The sequence below is a fragment of the Capsella rubella genome, unplaced genomic scaffold (genome assembly GCF_000375325.1).
Source record: "Capsella rubella cultivar Monte Gargano unplaced genomic scaffold, Caprub1_0 scaffold_7, whole genome shotgun sequence".
Lineage (NCBI taxonomy): Eukaryota > Viridiplantae > Streptophyta > Magnoliopsida > Brassicales > Brassicaceae > Capsella > Capsella rubella.
The window spans coordinates 14,243,914-14,263,761 of NW_006238917.1; the positions used below are offsets into that span (position 1 = coordinate 14,243,914).

A 19,848-nucleotide genomic window follows, 5' to 3' on the forward strand; every position below is an offset into this window, starting at 1 on the left:
GTCACTTATTTGTCAAAAGGGTCTTATTTAGCACACTTTTGTTGGATTTAGACACTCAATATGTTTAAAAAATTCAAATTAATTATTTTACGCACCCATGAAAGTGTCACCATTAAACATGGTCTAAGTGATCTACATAATATAAATTATTTTTTTGGTGGGAGGGAGACAAAGACTCCCTCATATTATTAATCGAACTAAAAAAAAAATACATATTTTTGAACAATTTTATTTTTACATATTAATAACATATGTAGTGGCTATCCCATTAGCGTCCTCTAACATAGTCCGACGAACAACATCTAGACAATCGTCAAAAAATTAAAAACCAAACATAGCGAAAAATCGAGAACGTGTAATTAGCTAATCCGTCTACTAGATCTAATATAAATTGCTAGTGATAGTTTTTTGTCTTTAATTTAGTGAAAACATTTAATATAATCTAAAGTTGATATAGCCAATGAAAACTTCAGAAATAGAAGCAACATTTGTTGACTAAAAATAAAATAGAACCAACATCTGTAAAGAAAATTAGAAAGTTTATAATAAAATTACGAAAATTAAAACAATGTTAGATTTTAATTTAACAAATTTTAAATTAATAAAAAAGATATGGATTAAATTAATAAAAAGATATGGAGTAATAATAATTAATGAAATTAAATCCAGAGTAAAGAGAAATTGCAAGAGGAGAAAGCAGAAGAAGAAAGAACAAAAATCAGGAGTTGGCATTTTGAAGACGAAACTCATCTCGACTCGTCATCATCTTCCTTCCTCAGACACCTAAACAAAAAGCTTCACTTTCTCTCTCTCCACCCCTCTCTCTTACGATTCTCTGAATATCTCTTCCTCTCTCTCTCTCTCTCTCAACAGCACTTGGGGGATTTCGATTCTTCATCAATCCGATTTCAATTTATCCTCTGAATCATAAGTTCGAAATCGTCTTCCTTTACCCTTCTGCTGGTGTTCTGACGCCATAAAAATCGAGTCTTTATACACATTTTATGTTGATTTGTCGTGGATCGATTTAGGGTTTCGAGTTGGGGTCGCTGACTTGAGGTTTGATTGGATGAGAAAAGGGGCATGGGACTTGAGTCAATTGGGTTGTCTCCCTAATCATCGCAAGTTCCTGATTTCTCAGCTCTTTGGAAGGAATTAGGATTCGTGATTTCGTTATCTAATTTTGATTTTCGAGTTCGCCGTTGATGAGCGAGTTGGGTTTGGTCAATTGAGGGGTTTTGGTGTGCTTTTTACTAGTTTCGTTTCTTATAATATGGATGACATTGGTTCTGGTGATGGTGGTGCGGTACGAGCTGGTGAGATTGGTTCGATAGGGGTATCATCATCAACACCGTGGACGCCAGTTCAGCTGGTTTTTAAGCGTTATTTGCCACAGAAAGGGTCTGAAACCAAAGGCCGAGCTGCGGTGAAGAAGCCGGTAAGTATTGATCTTTGAATGCATCAAATCAAGCTTTGTTTTTCTGTGGTTTTTTTTTGAATTTTGTAAATTTTGAAAAGATAGTGAGAATTGATAAGAGATTAGGGCTAGTGATGTCACCGCTGGTTGAGTTTGCTAGTGTTGTTTGTAAAGCTGCCAGTTAGCTCTAGGCGGATTCGGAGTACAAGTTCAATAGCAGCCTTGGTTCAGTAATGCATGACAGTCTTACAAACGTTCTAGTATGTATTCTCTTACGCTAGTAGTAAAGGAGGCTTAGAAGATCCGCTCTCTAATTCTACCGAAAGTATACTATTATGAGCTATAAAGTAGGTAACGCACTGGCAAGTGCCTTGGATGTGTGGAGTTTAGGTGGTGTATGGAATTCTTGATAAAGTGGCTGTTTAAATGTTGTGTAATTCTAGTTTTATATTTGATCTCAAGTTGTTGGAAAACTTATTCAATATCTGTGTACATTGGACAATACTAAATTCTCTAATACGTATAGCTCAGTGCATTTACCCTAGGACTTAAGCTGGAGAATATATAGTTCAACAACTATTTTGTTGGTAATGCAGCGTCAGATTAGAGTATCCACTGCGTCATGCTTTTAGGTGTCATAATCCAACCAAAACCAGCTCATTTCTGATTTCAATCCAAATGTTAGCCATTTTTATTGTTGGTTCACGAGGGTCCTGGTTAAATAGTTGTATATGGCATAAATATGTGTTTTTCACTCTTATAAAAAAGTGCGCATGTTCTTGCATTAATCTTAGTTGCGACACAGGCAGTGGATAATTGTTTGGTTGAAGTCTGTCATGATCTTTGGGTTTGCTTAGGAAATGGTTGGGCAAACTAGTTTACTTGAAGTTTGTTTGCTGGAAATTGGCTGGTAGGTTTTTTGGATCACTTCAATGCATACCGGAGTTCAATTTGCATTAACATGACCTATCTGATTCTTCTTGTACGGCTGTTTAGTGGAGTATTTAGCAAGTCTCTCCCATTAGTTTTCTCACCCCTGGGCTGGAAAAGTTTGGCATGGTTTTGGAATTAACTGATAAATGTTGTTGTCTTTTTTTCCTTAACCTTGCTTATTCATACTCTTATGTACCTTTTTATCTTGTACTTAATCACTATTAAACAGCAGAAATGTATGTTTACTTAAGGATGGTAAAAGTCAGAGTTTTTTTCTCTGTTGCAATACTTTCAGAGCTCAAAGCTAACTATTATATATATATATATATATATATATATGTCTGTTTGCAGGTAGTAGTGAGACTAACTAGGGAACTGGTTGAGACATACAAAATATGTGACCCACAGTTCAAGTATAGAGGAGAGTTGAATCCTAAGCGGTACTTGACAACTCCATCAGTTGGTGTGCTCAATGATGGCTTTGATAATGTCAACTCTGATCTAATTCTGGCTGTAAATGATGATTTTTGCAGTTCAGATTCACGGCAGAGGTTTGCTATTTATTTTCACTTTTTCTTTGTTACAAAGATTCTGTTCCTCCTTTTGTCGTGCTGGCAGAGGCATAAAATTTAAACCTCTTACTATCAACAATAGCTTTTTGATGAAGCTTCACTCGTTCTCTTAGATACATTGTCAAAGATCTTCTTGGCCATGGGACTTTTGGTCAGGTTGCTAAATGCTGGGTTCCTGAGACAAACAGCTTTGTTGCTGTAAAAGTAATAAAAAATCTGCCTGCATACTATCAACAGGCGCTGGTTGAAGTATCTATTTTGACAACGGTATCTAATTATTCTATATTACGATCCTTTGTATTCATATTCTTCGTAGTGAAAATCATTTATGGTATCTGCCTCTTACTTTTCGCTTGGGTGTGTAGCTAAACAAGAAGTATGATCCAGAGGATAAGAACCATATTGTTCGCATATACGACTACTTCTTATATCAACGTCATCTGTGCATATGCTTTGAACTTCTCGACATGAACTTGTAAGTTGTTTAACTGAAGTAATCTTCTCCTGCTATCTTACTATATGTTTGTCCTTTAATTTCCTTCATGCAATCTCTATACAGTGTTTGTTGATGATAATTCCATTGTCTTTGGTAATTTATGGTTCACAGGTATGAGCTCATAAAGATAAATCAGTTTAGAGGCCTGTCATTAAGCATAGTCAAGCTCTTCTCTAAGCAGGTATTCATTTTCCAGATTGATTGTTTTCATTGTTTTGTTTCCTTTTTAATTGTTTTCATTTACAGTATCAACTGTTTTCTTATGGTGTCCCATAGATCTTACTTGGTTTGGCTCTTTTGAAAGATGCTGGCATAATCCATTGTGATCTGAAGCCAGAAAATATTCTTCTGTGTGCCAGGTCTACTTTCTAGCACCAATCCTATACACAAAACAGACAAAACTGTAACTAATAACTTTAATCAAATGGACTTTTTTTTTTCCTTTTCAATTGTACCAGTGTGAAGCCAACCGAAATTAAGATAATTGACTTTGGATCAGCCTGCATGGAAGATAAAACTGTTTATTCATATATTCAGGTTTTCTGCTTGCTTTCTATTTATCTGTTTATTAGGTTATTTCATACCAACCAAAATAATTAAAGCTTGCTGGTCAATCTTCTTACAGAGTCGTTACTACAGATCGCCAGAAGTCTTACTTGGGTACCAGTATCCTTTTAATTCCAAGATATTAACCCTTTTCTGAAATAAAAATGTTTTTTCATAGTCGTTGGCACTGAAATGTCTCATATCAATGAGATAAGCTTTGATTTTGCTCCATGATCATCATATTGTTCTCTTTCTAGTTCCAGCAAACTGTTACTTTCCGATCGCGCATTAAAATAACTGCAAACTAAAGTTCATTGGCTTTTCTTCCTATCGTACATGATGTCTAAAGCTTTCTTGAGGTTGTATGTGGAAGCTTAACCACAATATAGATACACTACAGCTATTGACATGTGGTCTTTTGGCTGCATTGTCGCCGAGCTGTTTCTTGGATTGCCACTATTTCCAGGAGGTTCAGAATTTGATATCTTGAGGCGTATGATTAAAATACTGGGGTATGATCCTTTATTTTGGACTTGTTAAATGAGAATGCAGTCTATAATTTTAGGTTCAGGGATTATTTAGGTCTGGTCCTTTGAATACTCGTACTCTTTGTCTTCAACAACACTTTTTTAGCTTCTCACGTTTGTGCAACTATGAAGTACTCACTTCTATTTAAATTGCAAGTGTCGAGATGTAACAAGGGGCTTTTTTATTTCCTTTCTTGCCTTTTTGTTTTAATTATGCTTGTATCAATTTTCTGTCAAATATTTTTCAGCAAACAACCACCTGATTATGTGCTCAAGGAAGCAAAAAATACAAATAAGTTCTTTAAATGTGTTGGGAGCGTCCACAATTTAGGGAATGGTGGAACTTATGGCGGCCTCAATAGTGCTTATATGGCACTGACTGAAGAAGAGTTTGAAGCTGTAAGTAATTCTTGCTTTAACTCTGAACTAAACCAAAATATGAAAAGAGAGGTGTGAATGGGAGAAGAGAGCAGTTTAAAAATGAGTATCGAAAACCAGGAAGACAGTTATATCAGTGAACAATGAAGATTTAGATTGTTTCGTTAGGGGATAATTTTCTTCTTATATTGTCATTAAGATTTGTCAATGTTGATATTTTACTGGGTACTGTTCTTTGCTCTTAATTTCCAGAGAGAAAAGAAAAAGCCAGATATTGGGAAAGAGTACTTCCACCATAAGAACCTTGAAGAAATTGTTAAAAGCTATCCTTACAAGATTAACTTGCCTGAGGACGATGTAGTCAAAGGTAAATTCAGGTTGCTCTCATGTTCTTAAGTTTGCTGGGATAATTATTGGACTATCTTTCATGGTGACTGTTTTATTTTTTCCATGAACTATCACAGAAACTCAAATCCGGCTAGCTCTTATTGATTTTTTGAGAGGACTTGTTGAATTTGATCCAGCCAAACGTTGGTCACCTTTTCAGGTATTGAACTTCCAGGCTAAAACCATCTATATATTTAATTCTAAAGGCTTCATGTTTTCTTGCTAGACATGATGGTTAACATCGTCTTTTCATGTTTTCAGGCAGCAAAGCACCCTTTCATAACTGGGGAGCCTTTTACATGCCCATACAACCCTCCGCCAGAGACACCTCGAGTGGTGAGTCAGATGGAATTCCTTTCCAGGTCTCAAACTTCTTTTGTTGCCTTGTTCTCATACTAATGGTGTTCATTGCAGTGGGTGTGTTGTCCTTGATTCATGTTTTTTCCCTTAATAATTTAATTTCATAATTTTCCAAACCAAATAATTATGAGATAGATGGAAGATATTTTTCGTTCTAGCACATTCTTCGTATGTTTCAACCTTTTCTGTTGTGGATAGAAATGCTTCAGTTGATAATCTTGCAGAAGATTAGCTGAAAGTTAAATGTTAATCTTTCTTGCGGAGAGTTGTGTGAAACATTTCTCTATTCACTGAATCAGTTTTTGTTCTCTTCCCTTTTGTTTGTAGCATGTTGCTCAAAATATCAAAGTGGACCATCATCCAGGTGGGGGGCACTGGTTTGCTGCTGGTCTCTCTCCTAATGTATGGTTCTTTGTCCCTTCGATTGTAACACCTTCAAGCTGTGTGTATGCACCTCTTTTTTGAAACTTATATACTTCTTTGACAGGTATCAGGGAGAACCAGAATGCCGATGCACAATAGTCCCCATTTTCAGATGATACCTTATCCACACGCAAATAGTTATGGGAGTATTGGAAGCTATGGTAGCTACAATGATGGTACTATGCAGGAAAATAGCTATGGGAGTTATGGAGGGACAGGCAATATGTTTGCATATTATTCTCCTGTGAATCATGCTGGCATATACATGCAAAACAAAGGTGGTGCCCCAATGCTTGGAACTAGTCCTGATGCCAGACGTAGGGTTATGCAGTACTCACATGGAAATGGCCTTGGCACTAGCCCATCTGCTGGAAATTTTGCACCACTACCCCTCGGCACTAGTCCTTCGCAGTTTACACCAAATACAAACAATCAATTTTTAGCTGGGTCTCCTGGACACCATGGCCCGACATCTCCAGTAAGAAACAGTTGTCATGGGTCTCCTTTAGGAAAGATGGCTGCTTTTAGTCAGATTAACAGAAGAATGAGTGTTGGATATTCTGGAGGTTCTCAGTCTCAAGATTCTTCCATGGCACAAGCGCAAGGACATGGGATGGACAATTTTTATCAAAATGAGGGGTACTCTGGACAATTCTCTGGTTCACCTTCACGGCGGCAATTGGATTCTGGTGTAAAAAACCGTACGCAGACACAAGGATGCACAACATTGAGTACGGGGTACTCTACTCATAACATTTCCAGCTCATCACATCGGTCCAATATGTGTAACCCTTCCAGTACTGGACCCCATACTGAAAATCCGGATGCTGCCTCATCAGTACCTGATCCGGGAGATTGGGACCCAAATTACAGGCAAGTAAACAAATTATTTTCTAATCTTACAGGTTATAGAATGTCAAGGTTCATTGTCTGCGAGTGTATGTTGTGTGCTTGAACAAATTTTCCAGGCTTATCTAGAATGCATGATGTTGTGCTCCCATATTGTCTTAAATTCCATCTTTATCCAACCAGGAATGTCACATTCCGTGATATATGTTCATGTTCTTGTTAACTAGTATTTGGGTTTCAATCTTGATAGACATATTTGTAGACATATTTGTGGACATATTTGTGGGCACCGAAACTTTTCAAAATGGGTCAGTGGAGTAACACTTAAAATGAATCACGTTAGTGTCTATATTTTCTGAATGGGCAATCATTCTATATTTTCTGAATGGGCAATCATTCTTTAACCTTCTGGCTGAATTGATATTTAACCAATTTTCATTCTGGTTTGCAGATGCATAAGATATTTTTTGTATGTCAAAATTCTGTTTTCATCTACATGTTTGCCCCAATCCTTCCTTCAATTGGAAATTTTAATATGCAAACTTTTATTACATGTACAGTGATGAATTGCTTCTTGAAGAAGATGGTGCGGACGAGAGTTCTCTTCCTAATGCATTCAATAGAGGTATGCAACTTAGTTCAACAGATGCCTCCAGTTTTTCCAGAAGGTTCAACAGTAATGCCTCGACCTCGTCCTCAAATCCGACAGCCCAAAGGTAACCTTAAAGACATCTTGTTGAAACTATGCTGAGCGCTTCTTTCTTTTGCTGTTGACCATAAAAGTTGGTGCGAGTTGGATCTTACATCTTCTATGGATATTATAACTTATCACGACTAACTATTTAATAGCTTGAGTATCAGAACTACGTTCAATTTGAATCAGAGATTTCCAACTAGAAAAGTCCCATATTGATGCCTCCTCTATTTGTGGTATTAGCTGTGTGCATATAGTCATCTTGATAGGACTTATATTCTATCAGAAAAGGTAGGCAGTGATCTCTGTTCAGGTAGTCTCTTATAGTATTAACGTATTTATGAACCGTCGCACAACATCTTGGTGGATGTTTATCTGAAACAACTAGGAAAAGTTAAAAGCCATTGTATATTCTACAACTCAGTTGATAGGCACCTGAACGTGTGTTGTAGACATGATGTATTGTTTTTCACTTGATATGTCCTCTTATAGGGAACTTTGAACTTTTATTTCTCTCTTGATGTAACTTTGAATCTATATCAGGAGATATGCTCCCAATCAAGGCTTCTCACAAGCAGAGATTGGCAGTCCGCCAAGTAATGATCCTTATGCCAGATTTGGTCAACATATGCAAGGAGCACAATTTACTCCTCATGTCTCCCAGAACTCTCCAAGTCGGTTAGGGCAGCAACCTCCTCAACGGTACATTCATGGGAGACCAAATGCTGGAAGAGCTGTGGATCGGAATCACATCAACGCTCAGCTTCCTCCTTCCAACACCAATTCTGGGGGTCAACAACGCTCACCCAGAAGTAGCTCATATACCAATGGGGTACAACCTTGGGGTACTTTCTTTAACTCATCTTAAGATCTCTGAACATTTGTTTACGGCCTCTGGTTGGGTGTCTTAGACTGGAACTTAAGCTCTATCCCATCTTGTAGGACGTAGGACTAACAATCATGTCCCGAATGTTCCATCGACGTCCCATGGAAGGATGGACTACGGAAGTATTGCTTAACTCCGCAGTCTTATCTCTCATTTATTTTGTTCTTTCCCTTGGTGTGCAATCTTCTTGTTGGAAGTGTGGGAACAAAGTTGTACTGAGACAAAGAAACAAACCTAGTTGGTTCATGGCTTGTGGGCTTCTGATCAGAACGTGCTTATTCATTGTGCTTTTTGCACAAATAAACCAAAAGAAAAAAAAAATGCAAAAGTATGTTATCAATTGATATTGTTATCTCTCGGAATTACTTATTGACATTTTCTGATGAATTTATATTCTGGGAAAGATGTTGAAGTTCATTACTCAGTAACCTTAAAAAATTGAGATCCTTCATCTCCGTAGATCTTGTTTTGTAGGTTCTGTGTCTTTCGAATTTCACTTTAAATATTAGTATAAGATATCCTTTGAAAAATCTCTTATGAAGCTGCAATACTCTTATAATCACACTTTGTTAAAAGAAGATAGTGTAGAAATTAGAATCAATAAACCTATATATGTTTCTTAGTTGAAAGGGAAGTACATTATAAAAAAAAATATTATTAAGGGTATGTAATTATATCCAAATGCCATTACAAATAATATATAGATTATACCTTTAGTAATGTATAATCAAATCCGATCGAGAAACATCGCGATAGTGACTATTCACATTATCTGGTTCGCTTTGGGTTGCTTGAACCCAACTTCAAACACGACGTTGGGTTCTTGGATTTGGCGGAAGTTCCTTAAACTTCATGGCGAAGTCCGGCCTTGGTTGGCGGTTAGCAACCTGTTTAATGACAAGGGCATGGATGCGTGCTTGGGACACAAACCAATCTTGTATCCTCTACGAAGAGATCGACGAAACATGGGAACATCCTTCTTTGCATGTCCTTATCCTTACACTACTCACTCATGATCATGTAACCACAAAGCAATGAAATTGACTTTGAAGAAACATAATTAGAGAAAAGTAGAGGATAAATCTCATGGAAATGTGTTAGTCTTGCTTAGTGTTCTATGGTCTAAGGATCATTCTTTGTTAGAAGTTGTTTGAGCCTCCATAACCCATCTCTTTGTCATTCTAGTCAATTGCCTTAACCCGAGAATTCGTCTTTTAATTATTGCTTAGTAATTTACTATTTCTCGCTTGTTTGATTTCGAAACTTGTTAGTCTTTTGGTATTTACTTTCTTTTGTCTTGCTTTGCATTATTTAGTTTGAATTGCATTGTTAGTCAAGTTTAGATAACCTAATCAAATATCTTATTAAGCTTAGATTAAGCAAATTTGTGTATTCTTGGTGTGTTAGTTAATTGCTCCTTGAGGTTCGATAATTTAATTGGTAAGCTACATCAATTTGGCGCCGTTTGTCTACAAAAGTAGGGAGGCTACTTCGAGATCGTCTAACTCATGACTGGCCTCACCAGGGATAGAAACAAGGCCATCTCCTACTACTGTGTTGTCAAGTACAATATATGCCATTTGGCGAGAGCAAAATGCATGCTCGCATTCACGGCAATGGGTACTTGCTAGCTCCATAGCTTGTCCGGAGTATGGAAAAACTAGTTCGAAGCCTAAACTCCGTTACTTGATGCAGTGTTGGTTAATGGTCAGGCCCTCTCACCGTTGACAGTATAATCGACAAGTTTACTCGTGTGTTATGGAATAACTACTCCGTTTTAAGTTTGTCCAAAAACTCTAAAGAAACCCTAAATAAAATGACTACTACGTAAAATGCCGTATTAGTTTAACTTCTAATTAAGGTTAGTACTGATATATAGCCCAAGAATGTAAATATAAAAACAGGTTGCATAAACACAAAAGAAACGATCATTCATCATTGAGCAGTTCAAAAGAAAAGCTAGTGTTTAAAGCTATACGATAACAATACTATCAAACACCCTATTTTATTCCAATGACAGAAATTAGAAAGGAAAGCCCCTCACTGACTTTTGCAATATCTTGATCCTCCAACATCGATGTCGGCAATTCGACTCCCGTGAACATGTAAAGCGCCTTCAATTCTTCCGAGTATGTCGTGCTCCTCGCAACACTATATCCAACTACCTTTCTTAATGCCTCAATCTTACTCCATATTTGTTCCTCGCTATACAATGCTTTCACCTTCACCCAAAAAATCTCAATTTAAGTAGCCAAACAAGAAATACCGAGAAATCAAAATACTCAATATAGTTAATGCATGATGACAATTAATATGTTGGTAAAGAAAAGGAAAACAAACAAGACAATCTCATTGTACCACAAGCTTCTTGAATTAGTTCTAATGTAATGTGTTATAGGAATGATCACACGGCACTTAGGGTTCATGCTTAAACACATTTCTTGAATTTGACACAGTTCTTGAGCTACTCATTTGAATTAGAGAGGCAAATTAAAGTGAAAAAACATTTGATTTCATTACTAGCTACTAGGTAGATATATGAGTTCAAGAAGCTCAGCTTATTACAGAGACGCCAAGGACACTTATGTTAGATGTCACTGTTGGATGGATAATCACTTAAGAGTGTCTACAAAATCAAATTTACATAAAACTTAATAATTAATTGTTTTTAGACACTTTTAATGGGTCTTTTAATGGGTGTCACCATTGAACATGCTCTTAAGAGCAGATTCTATAGAACTGACACTTGTCTAAGACACCCTACCAAAACACCCTTATTAAGACCGAATAATGAAAAGAACTCTCCAATTTAGTTTACTTGAGATCATAGCATCATCAAACCAAACAAGAATTCTTGGCAAGAGAGGACTGACCCATAAAAGCCCCTTACACTCTCCCCTGAAAGATCTATAGACACTAATGAAAATATAAAAGAGCAAGAAGGGGTTCAAACTTGGTACTGGCTGAAAGGTCACACCCCCAAACATAAGGGCATCAATAAGCCGCATGTAAAATGGAAACAAAGGTAGTCCACATAACAGAAACATGTCAACAAAAATGACACTGAATAACACCATAGCAAGTATATCAAAACTAGGATGAAGTATGGAAGTACAATATGATATATTCCATTAAGTTCACCAGTTAAAAGCATCTGTGATGCTATGTTTCATCCATAGGAAGAAAAGAAAATATACTAACCACAGTTGAAGAATTGTTCACATCCCCTCTAGATGGTTTAATTGTAGTTGACTCAAGTTCCCCTGCACAAACAAAAAAAGATTGGAGATCAATTCATAAGCTAGTTTCAAGCAATTCAACATTACTAGCTAAAACCTTACAGATGCAATTGTATATATAACTACCTTCATGTTTGGTCACAGAAACTTGCTTCTTTCCTAATAGATCTTCAAGTCGTGCTCTAACATTCTCTGACTTAGGAACTATCAACTGATCTTTGTCCTGATCATCTTCAAAACGTTTTCTAGATATTCCTCTATCAAGTGACTGATAAGTCCTACCCTCATCTCTAATACTCTCTAACCAGCTCCTTAACTCTTTTGTCATATCCTCATCTTCCCTATAAGCTATTGCAATAGTCCTCTCTTCCTCAATCTGAACAAGAATCGGCTCACTTATCGCAACTCGTCCTATACCTTCATCACCATGACCAATCTTGTTAGGAAGTATTATCATTTCATGATCACATCTTCCACCAAAAGCACTATCAGGAAGCAGTTTCCTCATCAGCTTTTCAAAACAAACATAGCTCGCCAAGAAAATGCAATAAGGAAGAGACGAGATCAAAGCCATTGTAAAGGCAACAACTAGTGCCGGAACGAGTAATGGTGCTGAAAACATTACAAAACATGTTGCAAGAACCTTCTTACACACACTAACCCCTTTCCTCCAAACCCAGCCCATCTTCCCATCTACTCTTGTCCCATGTTCCATCTGATCACACTGCATTGCACATAATTATTTTTATGTTTGTATAGTGAAAACACACAATACAAGTAATGAGCATGTAGAACCAAACCTGATTAGGCGATCAAAACGATGATAACAAGATATGACAATCAAAGAAGTAGAAAAAATTCACTAAAAGAACGAGAGATACCAGAGGGACACGTGGTAATATTTGGACAGCACGATAGAAAAATTAATGGCAAATGTGGGTTTTTGTGTTCTGTAGCTCTAACGTGTTTGTTCCTGTCTATATCCACTTGTTTTGACTTTCCCAGATCATGACGCATTAATAATGGTCGGTTCTGCAACTTTGAGTAAATGCAGGGATTGATGATAAGATTAAGAACATATCACTATGTATAATGTATAGTTTAATGTTAGAAACACCAAAAAAACTAAAAATAAAAAGACTCACTATCGCATCTACCGAAAAACCCTAAACAGACGACATTAATCATTCATCGGAAGTGGACAATTTCAGTGTAATGGGAATGTAACTAAAGTATATATCCGAAGTGGACTGCGAGTCCTTTTTTACTTTATTTGGGCCAAATAGTTATTTTCTTCTCAAGCCTTATTAAATCTAAACTTAGTTCATGTTAAGCTAGCAAGTCTTGAGCGTTCGGATATTCGGTTCAGTAATTTGATTTTTAGATTTTTTGGATCTTGAGAAATGATCGATTCGGTTCTTTTTCTCCAATCGATTTGGTTTCGGTTCGGTTATTTTTCTCATTGGCTTCAGTCTAGCTTTTTTTTCGGTTTTGGTTCGGTTTTAGATAATAAAAACAGAACCAGGAAAAAATCGAACTAATATCTGATATTGATCGGTTTGGTTACTTCATATCGGGAAAATCCGAGACATAACAAAAATATCCAAAAAAATTAGATGTAACCAAAAAATTTATAACAAATACACGAAACAACATCGATTTGCAGAGTTGAAAAATGCAAACGACAAGTACTTAAATAACAATAACAAAACCAAAGTTCAACTTGAACTAGAAAACATGAGATGAAGTTGTGCTGGGGCTTTCTTCCCTCGGTGGCTTCTTCAATCTACACAAATTGAATGATAAAGGTCAGAAAACATGAGATTATAAAGGTAAGGAAACAAGCCGTCTCAAGACCTCAAACCTGCAAGCACAAGTGTATGGCCAGAGCCTATATCTAGAGTTTCAAGACTATATTTATTGTCTAGGCGAAGTCAGCAATATTGTTTTTTTTTTATATATATACTTTACGGCTGATCCGGCTTTCCAACTAACGTCCGGGGTAATTAGATCATCTGTATTTATGAATTCTGATTATCAGGTAAACTAATTAGGCTTAAACACAACTAACAAACTTCCCACAAAGATGGTGTTAACACCAAACTGGAGAATTGAACCTAAGTTATGGGACTTGCACCCTACCACTCAAGCTGTCCTACCACTCGCTCACCACCTCTTGGGCCCATTAAAATTTTGTTTTTACGTTTAGGAATTTCCAAATCTAAATATATTTTTTTTTTTTGTCATCCAAATCTAAATATTTGTTATGCTGAATTTTGAATGATAGGAAGCGATTTTACATGTTAGGTATAGTTTCATTCTTTTATTTTAAATAAAATCCACTTCAACTTATACCGACTAAAATAGGAAAATACTTTCTCTGCTCAGCTCATCCAGTTCCTAGACCTGTTATTTCGCAACAAACTTCTCTCTTTGCAGCTCCACACCATCAAATTTGCTGTTGGCTAACAAATTTGGTTTGCCTCCCGATGCTAAACTATGTTCTTATTTCAATTTTATATTTGGTTTCTTTTTAAGCTTAATTTGAAATAAGGACACATTTATTGTAGAAAGGACAATTTTTTTGAGTTGAATATATTTTTACATTCATTCAAAAAAAAAAAAAAATTGGGAAAAACATGAGAATATTTCAGGAAAGTTTTGATAAAGCTAACAGAGTCTTGATGAAGTTAGCAAAACTTTGCATGTTTAGCACGACTATGATTTACCACGACCAAGACTTATCATGACTATGATTTGACACGGCTGAGAAGTAGTACAACTGTGTTTAAAGCGACCAGCCGACCACCATGGTGACTACATATAAATTAAAATACATAAAACAAAAATTAAAAATTTATTAATTATTATTAAAAATAATAATTATATATAGAGAATTTTTGAGAAATACATTTTTTGGTGTACCCCTTTTTAAAAATACCCCCTTTATTTATCCATTTTAAAAAATACCCCTTTTTAAATATAAAAAAATTATAAAGTGTTATATAGTTTATAAGGTACTTCTATATAATAACTACTAGTGGGAGATTCGATACAAATATTTTAAAATGTTTTAAATAGTTTTAAATCGTTTTTATAAGTTTTATAAGGTTTATAAAAGGTTTTTAAAAGGGTTTATACGGTTTTTATAAAGTTTTTATAAGGTTTTTATAATTTATTTTTACGCTATTTATGAAAGGTATATAAAGTTTTATACACATATAAAGGTAATTTGTGTATATATTTATAAGCTTACACACATATTTGGATAAATTTCAACATTTTTAGTGGGTTTTTTGATAAAGTTTGAAAATGGAGTATTTTTAAAAAGAAGTATATGAAAAGGGTATTTTTGAAATTCCCCCATATATATATGACTTAAATTTTTATTTAACAAATTAAATTCTAATACATTAAAAGTTGTCAAATGAGCAAGACTTAAATTTTTGTTTAACAATGTCAAATGAGCAAACATAACGAATAGTCGCTGAAACGAACAACATAATAAATCGCTGGTCATTGTCAATTTCGCTAGTGAATGGCAAACGAACAAGACTCTCAAGTATGCTCGTAATATATAGATACGTGCAGGTGAAGAAATTTAAGACTTGACCAGAAGAGGTTCAGGGCATGGTAGGTCTGATTAAATTCATGTCACTAGTTAGCAGTTAACACGGTGAGTGTGATATACATGTCCAAGACCAGAGCCGTGCAACAGTGAGGAAAAAGAAGCATTCGCTTATGGCATCCAATTTGAAAAAAATATTTAAGGACATATATGTATAACTTTCATATAATTTATTTCTAAGAAAATATGCATATATCAAATATATGTTTACATTACAACATCACCAAATTCACATCCGAAGCTGATAGATTGGGTTTTCGACTAAGTTGTGTATTATCATGGTCATGAGTTACCTGAACACACTAAGTTGATTTGTGTTCCGCCCAGGTTTAGTGATACGTTTAACTGAACTAGGGTTAAGTGTTGTAGCTTCCATGATCACCAAGAGTCTATTGGGTTGTTGTGTTGTATTGTCGTTCACATAATAAAAGTCACATTTGCATTTAATTTATTATAGGACACAAGAATGATTATTTGATTATTAAATAACGTTAATCAAAGTAATTAATGCTTATATTTGTTAGTTGTTGGTCGATGATGATAGTGCTAGGAGTAAAAGCTTAAGGTAGTTGTTAGTTGATGATTATGGTGATGTTGTTGCCTACATAAATATGAAACCACTGCTAAAGAAATGGACGCACTAGGGCACTACTTGTAAAAGCAAGAGCCACACGCAGTGGCGTACCTAGAATTTAATTTTGCCCAGGTCAAATAACTATAAAAATATGTAATTAAGCCATACTAAACTAGTTCCAAATGTATAAAATCCTATGAAACTAACCAAACAAATTAAGTTTAGAGAGGTCAGCTGACCTACCTTTGTAACACATAGGTCCGCCACTGGCCATACGGATTGAACTAGATTAGAACAAGGTTTCTCAAACTCTTCTTTGATATATAGAAAATTTGTTTACAATGTGTTTTTCCCTAAATAATTTTCTAGTCTCTCAAAAACTTCTTTCTAAGATCACACATTTGATCTTAGAAATTCTCAAAGAAACCATATGCACTTGATAAGCTCTTAACTTTCTAAGATCACACATTTGATATTAGAACCTCTCAAAGAAACCTTATGCACTTGATAAGCTGTTAACTATCTTTTCTCTCAAGCTAAACCTTATTGCAAGAATCTCTTTCTCTTAAATGTGTTGAGCTTTCTCAAGGCTCAGCTCCCTATTTATAGAACTGCTGAGACATCGCAATACAACATGCAATTCACATTCTTCTTCTAAATAGGTTTTAATTAGGATCGTTTCTTTTTTTCTTTATGGATTAGGAAACTATCCAATTCTTCTTGTTTTACTTTTATCCCTATAAAAGTAAAGTCTTCATGCTTCTAGACACTTTTTCTTTGTCTTGTGTCCATGTAAAACCGTCTTTTTCACTTTTCTTATTTGTTGTTCTTGTTTTGTTAAGTCTTCTGAACTAGTACACTTCGTTGTTCAGACTGCATCTTCACTACTGTCACTCTTGTCACTTAAAAATCTCACATAATTAAACAACAAATACATAAGTTTTTCTAAAATAAACCAACAATACAAAGAATAAACCAACACCAAATTTATTAAAAACTACTTAAACTAGAATGAGTTTGGTATACGCTTTATGTCATTGATTTTTCTTGACAGTGGACCGTAATCAAAAACACTTTTACTCACCCATACATCTATATATATATATATATATATATGAAATCATTGTAAACCGAACAAATCAAAACTAGTATAAGCCATAAACAAAATAAAATAAAAAAATTATGTATTGGACAATCATATTCATCTTCATTAGCTCCATACTTATTTTTCTCATATCCCTCCTTAGAAAACATTTCTCACACTTCTCGTATCAAAACCTTCCCCCGGGAAAGATTGGTTTCCCCTTAGTCGGAGAGAGCTTTTCTTTCCTCTCTGCGGGCCGTCAAGGCCATCCAGAGAAGTTTATTACCGACCGAGTTCGTCGCTTCTCCTCCACATCCTCCTCCTCCTCATGTGTCTTCAAGACACACCTCTTTGGTTCTCCCACCGCGGTGGTGACTGGTGCCTCTGGAAACAAGTTTCTTTTCACGAACGAGAACAAGCTCGTGGTTTCGTGGTGGCCAGATTCCGTTAATAAGATCTTCCCTTCTTCAACGCAGACTAGCTCCAAGGAAGAAGCCAAGAAGCTGAGGATGCTTCTTTCACAGTTCATGAAACCTGAGGCTTTGAGGAAGAACGTAGGTGTTATGGATGAGATTGCTCAAAGACATTTTGAGACTGAATGGGCCAATCAAGATCAACTCATTGTCGTCCCTCTCACCAAAACGTATGTAATAAGCTTCTCTCATTTTCCTAATATATTATAGTTTCACATCTTTACATTTTACAAAACGGTTTCATGACTTAACAAAATTCTCAATCAGGTTCACGTTTTCACTAGCATGCCGTTCGTTCCTTAGCATGGACGATCCCAAAAAAGTAAGGCAACTTGAAGAAAAATTCAATAAGGTAGCGGTAGGGGTCTTTTCAATCCCAATAGACTTACCGGGAACACGTTTTAACCAAGCCATTAAGGCGTCGAGGTTACTCAGAAAAGAGGTTTCCGCGATCATAAAGCAAAGGAAAGAAGAGATAAAAACAAAGATACCATTAGAGTTAAAAGACATATTAACTCATATGTTGATGAACATAGGAGAGACCAAAGACGAGGATTTGGCTGATAAGATTATTGGTTTGTTAATCGGAGGACACGACACAGCCAGTATTGTATGCACTTTCATTGTCAATTATCTAGCTGAATTCCCTCTTGTCTACCAACGTGTGCTACAAGGTACACATCTCCCTGCAACGACCCTTTAATATTTTGTTCTTTCCTTCATGATAGCTTCATCAATAATAAAACGAGACCTAACATATGACTCAATTTTGGGAACACATCTTATGACTTGTTTTGGGATACTTTTTTTTTGGTAATGACTTGTTTTGGGATACTTGAAATAAAATAAATACAATTGTAACTAAAATTGAACCTACAATACACATCAATCATCATACTGGTTTGTCCGGATTTATATATATTGAAATTAACACAACTCGAAATTTAAAATTTTGTGGTGGCTGTTGGATTTTATAGCTTAGTTTTAAGTTTACATTGGAAAAAAAATGTACTCACTAACATTATGGGATTGTAGAGCAAAAGGAGATACTAAAGGAAAAGAAAGAAAAAGAAGGATTAAGGTGGGAGGACATTGAGAAAATGAGATATTCATGGAATGTTGCATGTGAAGTGATGAGACTTGTACCTCCTCTTTCTGGCACTTTTCGTGAGGCCATCACTCACTTCTCCTTTAAGGGTTTTTACATTCCTAAAGGATGGAAGGTAAGTTTAAATTTATTTCATTTTTCATGCTTATATGCTGATGCATTTAATCATATATGTGCTAATAACACATAGTTATATTGGAGTGCGGCCACGACACATATGAATCCAGACTACTTCCTGGAACCAGAGAGATTTGACCCGAACCGATTTGAAGGAAGTGGTCCGAAGCCATATACCTATGTTCCATTTGGAGGAGGACCTAGGATGTGTCCAAGGAGAGAGTATGCTCGCCTAGAGATACTTATATTTATGCACAATCTTGTTAAAAGATTCAAGTGGGAAAAAGTGTTTCCTAAAGAGAATAAAATAGTGGTTGATCCCTTACCAATACCAAGTAAAGGTCTCCCTATTAGAATTTTTCCTCAATCTTGAGTCAAAATTTGAAACTTGAGGGATCAATGAGTGTATTGGTCTCATCATGCTTCATTATTAAAATTATTGTTGACTCATAGACAATAACTAAATAAAAATTCGCTTATGTTCTTCGCAGCCTAAAGTCTCTTATTGGTATTTACTTAGACCAACATTATCAATGGGATCTTATCTCATTCTTAGCTTAATATTTAGTATTTTTTATTTAATGTAAATGGTAAATGATGATTTAATAAGATCTAAAATTGTGGCTAAGATACGCATGTGTCAATGGACGACTGGTGGAAGGCTTTCTCTTTTTTTTTTTTTGTGTTATGCGTTCTTATTCAACATTTTTCTTTTAATTTCTTTCGAAAATCTATTTTTTTGTTTCATGCTTTAATATTTTAATTTAAAATATTAAAACATTGGAACTATTTGGGATCTTTTAATTTAATGTATTTTAGATTGTCTTAACTTTTTGTAAATGTTGTTCTTGTTATGCCAGTATCAACCTACCAATACCATCCAAGATAAAAAGTTTTTTTTTTTAAAAGGTAAAATCTAATTTGGTTTCTTAAGACTCTTGGAAGGTCTAATAAACATTTGACAAAAATTGTAAGATATGTTGTTTTTACTCATTCTCAAATATACAATTATAGAAGGATTTGGTCGAGTATATATGGACAAAATTTTCTAGAAATCAAGTTTAAAACTATTTTGCTTTATGTTATTTATGTTAAATTGTATCTCATATATGTTTTAAAATTATAAATTTGCAATAGTTAAAAAAGTTTATTTAATT

The 19,848-nt window shown here is 35.3% G+C and overlaps 3 protein-coding genes across 3 annotated transcripts; 2 read left to right on the forward strand and 1 right to left on the reverse strand.

Moving 5' to 3' along the window:
- The first annotated feature begins 696 nt into the window (after nt 1–696).
- On the forward strand, nt 697–8,888 carry LOC17879913 (dual specificity protein kinase YAK1 homolog). The gene is made up of 18 exons (XM_006286212.2): nt 697–1,438; nt 2,702–2,901; nt 3,036–3,189; nt 3,288–3,397; nt 3,530–3,599; nt 3,695–3,777; nt 3,877–3,955; nt 4,044–4,084; nt 4,354–4,476; nt 4,740–4,890; nt 5,122–5,236; nt 5,334–5,416; nt 5,518–5,592; nt 5,944–6,018; nt 6,104–6,912; nt 7,449–7,604; nt 8,126–8,427; nt 8,525–8,888. Exons 1-18 carry the CDS (start codon nt 1,274–1,276, stop codon nt 8,599–8,601), a joined length of 2,868 nt encoding a protein of 955 aa, XP_006286274.1. The 5' UTR covers nt 697–1,273; the 3' UTR covers nt 8,602–8,888.
- A 1,467-nt stretch (nt 8,889–10,355) lies between these two features.
- Nucleotides 10,356–12,506, reverse strand: LOC17879471. The gene is made up of 3 exons (XM_006286063.2): nt 11,834–12,506; nt 11,670–11,731; nt 10,356–10,690 (listed from the first exon to the last, which is right to left on the reverse strand). The coding sequence occupies exons 1-3, from the start codon at nt 12,435–12,437 to the stop codon at nt 10,469–10,471; spliced, it is 888 nt and encodes a 295-aa protein (XP_006286125.2). The 5' UTR covers nt 12,438–12,506; the 3' UTR covers nt 10,356–10,468.
- A 4,547-nt stretch (nt 12,507–17,053) lies between these two features.
- Nucleotides 17,054–19,172, forward strand: LOC17878597 (beta-amyrin 28-oxidase). The gene is made up of 4 exons (XM_006283596.2): nt 17,054–17,636; nt 17,734–18,140; nt 18,502–18,689; nt 18,765–19,172. Exons 1-4 carry the CDS (start codon nt 17,092–17,094, stop codon nt 19,062–19,064), a joined length of 1,440 nt encoding a protein of 479 aa, XP_006283658.1. The 5' UTR covers nt 17,054–17,091; the 3' UTR covers nt 19,065–19,172.
- Nucleotides 19,173–19,848: the final 676 nt, after the last annotated feature.